The 7,919-nt window shown below is 40.8% G+C and overlaps 1 protein-coding gene across 2 annotated transcripts in view; it reads left to right on the forward strand.

Moving 5' to 3' along the window:
• The window catches only part of GRAP2 (GRB2 related adaptor protein 2), an 88,772-nt gene extending 81,516 nt beyond the window's left edge, over positions 1 to 7,256 (forward strand). For both annotated transcript variants that reach the window (XM_089528237.1, XM_089528236.1), the window contains exon 8: positions 4,937 to 7,256. In XM_089528237.1, the coding sequence (XP_089384363.1) occupies positions 4,937 to 5,116 (180 nt within the window). In that variant the 3' untranslated portion in view covers positions 5,117 to 7,256. The remainder of the gene's footprint in view (positions 1 to 4,936) is intronic.
• Positions 7,257 to 7,919: the final 663 nt, after the last annotated feature.

The raw sequence follows: 7,919 nt of genomic DNA on the forward strand, positions 1-7,919 counted from the left end.
CAGGGGGCTGGTTTTGTTTTGGGCAGGGAACAGTCAGAATCAGTGGGACATTGGTCACTTCACATACACAGGAGGAAGACAGCTGGAGGAATGTCACAAAGAGAAGTAGGCCAAGAAGGGATTCTTCAGGGAGCTTGCAGCTAGAGAATCGATTCGAAGCTCTTTCCCTTATCAAGGAGGATGAAGAAGAGCAGCATGGACAGACTTCAGGGACAGAGCATGGTAGCCTGAGAGTCCCACCCGAGGGAACAGTCACTGCTAAGCCTCGTAGGAGGCGTGTGGTCGTAGTGGGGGACTCCTTGCTGAGGGGTACAGAAGCAGTGATTTGTAGGCCTGACAAGATGTCTCGAGAGGTGTGTTGTCTTCCAGGTGCAAAGATCCGTGATGTGACAGAGAGGCTGACAAGACTGGTCAAGCCTACTGACCAATACCTCTTCCTTTTGGTCCACGTGGGAACCAACGATACTGCAAGACACAGCCTGCAGAATATCAAAAGGGATTACGAGGCGCTTGGTAGGAAGCTGAAAGGAATGGATGTACAGGCTGTCATCTCGTCTCTTCTGCCAGTTGAAGGGCACGGTCCAGGAAGGGAGAGGAAAATAGCGGATGTGAACAACTGGCTCCGCAGATGGTGCCGCCGAGAAGGATTTGGATTCTTCGATCATGGGCTGCGGTTCCATGAGGAGGGACTTCTTGCAACAGACGGGTTGCATCTCACGCCAGTTGGAAGAAATGTTTTTGCCAACAGTCTCAAGAACTTGATCAGGAGGGCTTTAAACTGAGTTCCGTCGGGAAGGGAGACAATATTAAGGAAGGTGAAAGGGATGGTGAAAATAGTCAAACTGACATAGAGGAAACAAGAAAAAAAGTGTAAGGACCAAACAGTTGGAGGCAAAAAAACTTGCACAAGCAGCAAGTAAATGGGACCCATGGTCTGCGATGTCTCTACACTAATGCACAGAGCATGAGAAATAAGCAAGATGAACTCGAACTCCTAGTACAACAAAGCAAATATGATATAATAGGCATCACCGAAACCTGGTGGGATGAGTCTTATAATTGGAATGTGGAAATAGAGGGGTATAACCTTTTTAAGAGAAATAGGCCAAACAGGAAAGGAGGAGGAATAGCACTATATGTCAGAGATATTTACACCTGTGAAGAGATCCAGGACATCAATCATGGAAGCCAGGTGGAGAGCATCTGGATAAAAATTAAAGGGCAGGGAAACAACAAGAATGTTATGGTGGGAGTCTACTACAGACCCCCAAGTCAGACGGAAGAATTGGATGATGCCTTTCTAGAACAGATGACCACACACTCAGAAAGGAGAGATGTAGTAGTGATGGGCGACTTCAACTATCCTAATATTTGCTGGAAGTCAAACTCAGCAAAATCCTCAAGGTCTAGCAAATTCCTCACTTGCCTGGAAGACAATTTCATTGTCCAAAAGGTGGAAGAGGCAACAAGGGGGTTAGCTATTTTAGATCTGATCCTAACCAACAAGGATGACTTGGTTAATGGGGTGCAAGTGGTGGGATCATTAGGTGGAAGTGACCATGTTCTCCTGGAGTTTGTTATACAGTGGAAAGGAGAAGCCAGGCATAGTCAAACACACATTCTAGACTTTAGGAGAGCGAATTTCAGTAAACTTAGAGAAGTATTGAGGGCGATTCCATGGTCAGAAGTACTAAAAGATAAAGGAGTTCAGGATAGATAGGAATTTCTCAAAAGGGAAATACTGAAGGCACAATTTCAAACAGTTCCAGTGAGAAAGAAAAATGGGAGGTGTCTCAAGAAACCAGGATGGATGACCAAGGAACTTTCAACTGAGCTGAGTTTGAAACGGAACATGTACAAGAAATGGAAAAAGGGGGAAATCACGAAAAAGGAATTCAAAGAAATAGCAGGCATTTGTAGGGGTAAAGTCAGAAAAGCCAAAGCGCAGAATGAACTCAGGCTTGCTAGAAAGGTTAAAGACAACAAAAAGGGCTTTTTTGGATATGTCCGCAGCAAAAGTAAGAAGAAGGAAATGGTAGGGCCACTGCGTTGAGAGGATGGCAAAATGTTAACAGGGGACAGAGAAAAGGCAGAATTACTCAATACCTTCTTTGCCTCAGTCTTGTCAGAAAAGGAAAAGGGTGCTCAACCTGAGGATAATGGAGCAGAGGACAGAATAGGGGAATTTCAGCACAGAATAAGTAAAGAGATAGTAGAGGAACACCTTGTTAATCTAAATGAATTTAAGTCTCCAGGACCAGATGAACTACATCCAAGGGTATTAAAAGAACTGGCAAATGTAATATCGGAGCCATTGGCAATAATCTTTGAAAACTCCTGGAGAACAGGAGAAATCCCAGCAGACTGGAGGAGGGCAAACGTTGTCCCCATCTTCAAAAAGGGAAAAAAAGACGATCCCAACAATTATCGTCCAGTTAGTCTGACATCAATACCAGGAAAGATTCTGGAGCAGATCATTAAACAGAGAGTCTGTGAACATCTAGATGGCAATTCCATAATCACAAAAACTCAACATGGGTTTCAGAGAAACAGGTCATGCCAGACAAATCTAATCTCTTTCTTTGATAAAATTACCAGCTTGGTAGATGAAAGGAATGCTGTGGATATAGTATATCTTGATTTCAGTAAGGCCTTTGACAAGGTTTCCCATGACATTCTTGCACACAAGCTTGTAAAATGTGGGCTAGACAAAGTAACTGTTACATGGATTTGTAACTGGTTGGCCGGCCGAACCCAAAGGGTGCTCAACAATGGCACTTTTTCATCCTGGAGAGAAGTGACGAGTGGGGTTCCACAGGGCTCTGTCCTGGGCCCAGTGCTATTCAACATCTTTATCAATGACCTGGATGACAGAATTGGGAGTATACTTATCAAATTTGCAGATGACACCAAATTAGGAGGAATAGCTAATACCCCAGAGGACAGGACCAAGATTCAAAATGACCTGAATAGACTAGAAACCTGGGCCACAGCTAACAAAATGAAATTCAACACGGAGAAATGTAAGGTATTGCACTTAGGGCGGAAAAATAAAATGCACAAATATAGGATGGGGGACACCTGGCTGAATGAAACTACGTGTGAAAGGGATCTAGGAGTCCAAGTAGACCACAAGTTGAACATGAGTCAACAGTGTGATGTGGCAGCTAAAAAGGCCAATGCAATTTTAGGCTGCATCAATAAAAGTATAGTGTCTAGATCAAGAGAAGTAATAGTGCCACTGTATTCTGCTTTGGTCAGGCCCCACTTAGAATATTGTGTCCAGTACTGGGCGCCACAATTCAGAAAGGACATTGAGAAACTGGAGCGTGTCCAAAGGAGGGCGACAAAACTGGTGAAGGGTCTGGAAACCATGTCCTATGAGGAACGACTTAGGGAGCTGGGGATGTTTAGCCTGGAGAGAAGAAGGTTAAGAGGTGATATGATAGCGCTGTTTAAATATTTGAAGGGATGTCATATTGAGGGAACAAGCTTGTTTTCTTCTGCTCCAGAGAACAGAACCCGGAACAATGGATGCAAGCTGCAGGAGGGGAGATTCCACCTCGACATTAGGAGGAACTTCCTGACAGTAAGGGCTGTTCGACAGTGGAATGCACTCCCTCGGAGGGTGATAGAGTCTCCTTCCTTGGAGGTCTTTAAACAGAGGCTGGATGGCCATCTGTCAGGGATGCTTTGATTTGGATTTCCTGCATGGCAGGGGGTTGGACTGGATGGCCCTAGTGGTCTCTTCCAACTCTACTACGATTCTGTGATTCTATATGTTCTCAAAGACTCAGATCAAAATATATTCCTCTGTATATTTCACTTGAGAACAAAAGGGATGTTATGCAAAATGTATGTGCCAGTCAGTAACAAGCTTTTAAGATCTGTGGTGGAGAAGGCATAGCTATCTAGTTTTAAAGATATTATTGTGACTTAGATCCATTTAAATAGTTGATACAGTGCCCAGAAGGACTGCTAAGAAACCATCTTTCTTGTCTTGAGGGGACTGAAGCAGTAGACATGATGACAAGTCTAGCTCTCCATGGTTGCACTTCTTTCCCCTATCTGCCGCCAGTAAGGAAACTGAGAATGATCTTACATGCCTTAAGGCAAGTAAGGGGATGGGAGAAGGATGCAAATTCAGAAAGCAAACAAAAAATATTAAAAATGTTATGGAAAACAGTCAGTAACTAACATACCAACAAGAAAAACTATACGCAAACATGAATGCAATCATTTCCAGGATATACTGCTATATACATCTTGGCAATTTAATTTAAACTGTTGCATCACATTCCCCTGCCCCTTCTCTCTGAATTACATCTTAAGTGTCTCGTGTCTCTTACATCAATACTACTCAAAGTGGTAGTCTGTAGACTGGGGCACTCCCTGAGCAAGTCCACAGTGAGGTTCCTGACAAAAAACACAGCCATGGGCACAAATATGGTACTAGTCCCTATACATTTGGGGGGGGGGGGGGACTGCTTGTCCGCCACATCAGATAGCTTGAAAATCACTATTCTAGACTACAAACCTGAAGGTGGGGCTTTCAGTACTGATTTCTGTAAACTTCTCTGGGAGGCGTTTTTGATTAAAGAAGGGAGCACAAATAATTTTTAAAATAATATGGACCCACAGTTGACAGAAATTAGGAAACAAACTGGGATACATTAGAGAAGGGGATAATACAAAAAATGTCAGAGAAACAATGTGGTATCTGAAGCAAATATTATTAAAGCATAAATTATGTTTGCTGGGTATATTTTATGCAGCTTTGGGGAGGATATGCACAGTATGCAACTAATTAAAAAAACACTTTTGTTGTGTAGCTAAGATTGCTTTGAAGGACCATAAGTGGCATAGTAATAGTATATTATGATGTGAGACTTGCAGCTGCAGTTTGATACTTTCTTTTGTCTTCCCCTGTTACTAGCGAACACGATGGGTCCGTGCCTTGTATGACTTCGAGGCAGCTGAGTGTGATGAGTTAGGATTCTGCACTGGAGATGTCATAGAAGTCCTGGACAGCTCTCATGCCTTTTGGTGGAAAGGGTCTGTACATGGACAATTTGGTCTCTTTCCAGCCAACTACGTAAGTCCTGTGACCTGGTGAATTCTCTAATGATACTAGATTTTATCATCGGCAGAAGAAATCTTCCTATCTCTGCATAACTGACATGGTTTTTGACAATGGTAACATTAGCTGTTCGGTAGGTTTTTTTTTTTTTTTCAATTGTACCATCATTTCACCCAAAAGAAAATTAGAGGAAATAAATTCTGTCTGTTTCACAACATAAATGAGCTGCACACATTCCCAATTGGCTTGGACCAATGGTGGCACAAAACCTCTTCTTGGGGCAGCTGCTCTTAAGACTTTTTTAATTTTAAAAAAGAGGCTAAACATATGTTTAATTTTAAAAATGTACATATAGCACTTTACGTTTTATTTCATTGATTTAAAAAAACTATTTAGATCTCCTGAACCACAAGCTCAGGCAAATGACAGAATCAGTGTTCAGATTACTGTTTAGCACACCAGTCATTTGCATTGCAAAACTCAGGAGGAAGTTGGCCTCACAATGCCAGAGAAAAATGCAATATGAGTTTGGTTTTGTATGCTGTGATTTCCTAATCATGGTGAAACTAGATTTTCCTGACTGAAAAAAAAATCCAGTACTATTCTTTGTTCTTCATCTATTATGGTAAAGATGCATATGTGTGCTTACTTCATTGAACAACCAAGAACATTAGTGTTTTGTGTCTTGAACTGGGTTTATAGTTTGCTGTTTCTATTTTGTTTTTAATTGGGATTGAGCAAAGATCACAGACTTTCAATAGGCAGTAGCAGGAGCCTCATATCTGCAGAGGGAGTTGGATAATGGCCATCAGGTTTCAGGTCTAAATCTAACACTGTCTCCTAGTATGCTGAGCCTCCCTCACCAAGAAACGATCTGGTAAAATTGGACCACTGATACTCATGTGCAGTTGCACCTCCACAGGAGTTATAAACCGGAGGTATAAAAACACTGGGAAATATTAAGACAGCTCTTGTTGTTGACCCCACCACCACCACCACCACATACCCAGGAATAATAAAGCCTACCTATAATTTGCTCTATGCCCATTTACTGGAGACTAAGCTCTACTGATACATGAAAGCACTTCTAAGTGCACAATGTGGCTCAATTGGTAATATATAGGAAAATTAATTTATCCTCCTACCACGGTACCTGCAAGTAAGCAAAAAAAATTTTTTTTTAAAACTTGACTACCAATGTTGACCCTACTACACCTTAAAAACAGTTCTGAGGTCCCAGCCTCTGAGTAGAAAACCACCAGGCTCCCTGTAAACACAGGTATGTCTACAGTGTAACTATATACAGTAGGCCTGCTATATCCACGAATTCAAACATCCGTAGCTTGAACATATATATATTACAAAAAGCAAACCTTGATTTTGCCATTTTAATAAGAGTCATCATTTTACTATCCTTTGGATTTAATGGTACTTGAGCATCCACAGATTCTGTTATCCACAGGGGGTCGTGGAACCAAACCTCAGTGAATACCAAGGGCCTGCTGCACCAATTTTGTTTTATACAATTTAATGGTAATCTCCTTCCTCCAAAGAGTACTGGCAGGTGCAGAGTAGTAAGAGTGCTGAAAATTCTATTATGTTCAAAGCTGTAGAGAGGGAATTGCTTATCACAGCAGTTAGTGTGATGCCCATATTTTCCTTCAAGCTAGAACAAGCTAATGTAATGTAAGAAAGATGGGTGCTTTCTGAAGCTGGATTTAAACATTTTGGCAAGTGTTTTAGTGTTATGCATGTATTATTTGTGGTAGTTATACATATGTTCTCTTAGGCTGCTAATGTATGCCATAATGGAAAATTGTTAAAGAATGTGGGCGATCCTGCACAAACACTGTACTTGAAAGTTTTTTAACTGTGCAGTCTCTCAAAATACACTTGCAAGACTCACTGTCTTTAGATCTGCCTGTTATATGATGACAAATACATCTCAGTATTAGTTACTCTTTGGTTTTTATTATGATAACAAGCTGTGCACTTGCTGACAATAAGGATTTTTGTACTTTATTAATTTTACTTGTTAGATTTGATCCAGAAGGAGTTATTCTAGAATCCTGAGAATGTATAAAGTTATGCTCATTGAGAAAAAAAAAAGTCTTGTCTGTCTTATTTTTAATCAAGATAGATATTCAGCACAATAGAAAGAAAGGACTAAATATAAAACAAGAGAGAAAATGGGATGGTCATAAATAAAGTAGAAAAATCAAAATGGCTAATAGAAAAAGACTTAATTGTGTGTTGTAACTGAAAGTCACTGTCTATGAATAAATCATATGGTTCAACAATTCAGTGAGGAATTAAACTTTCTTAAAATATCATTGGAAATATCAAATAACAAAATCATGCCACAGGTCTCAGCCAAATGTCATTATCAATCCTAATGAATAGAATTTAAATACTGTAGCTGGTTTTGACTATACACCAATTAAATTTTCACGCATGCTGCTATCATCAAATTTCCAACTCTGCATGTTTTTCAGAACATGTGAAAAAGAATATATGTGAAGGAAGAACTGACATATATGGCTAGGAAGGCTTCCAGACAGAAGGCTCCTATTGCAACCATTCCAAAAGCACTGGGCAGCTGTGATGCTTTTCTCTTCTGATTGGATATTTATAGTAAGGGAAAAAATACAGAAGGAGCAATAGGAAACATAGGATATTTACAAATGCAGGACAATGATATGTGGGTCCCACTCTAAAATTCTGTGAGTCAGATAGGGCTGAGAAAGGATTGCATAACTAAAGCCTTGCCTATTAGCACCTTAAGTCTCAGGAAGGAATCAAATGTGAGACTGGTTAGAGAACTGCCAGCAAAAATTGC

Source organism: Sceloporus occidentalis, unplaced genomic scaffold, assembly GCF_023333645.1.
Source record: "Sceloporus occidentalis isolate IW3139 unplaced genomic scaffold, rSceOcc1.0.p SCAF_5, whole genome shotgun sequence".
Lineage (NCBI taxonomy): Eukaryota > Metazoa > Chordata > Lepidosauria > Squamata > Phrynosomatidae > Sceloporus > Sceloporus occidentalis.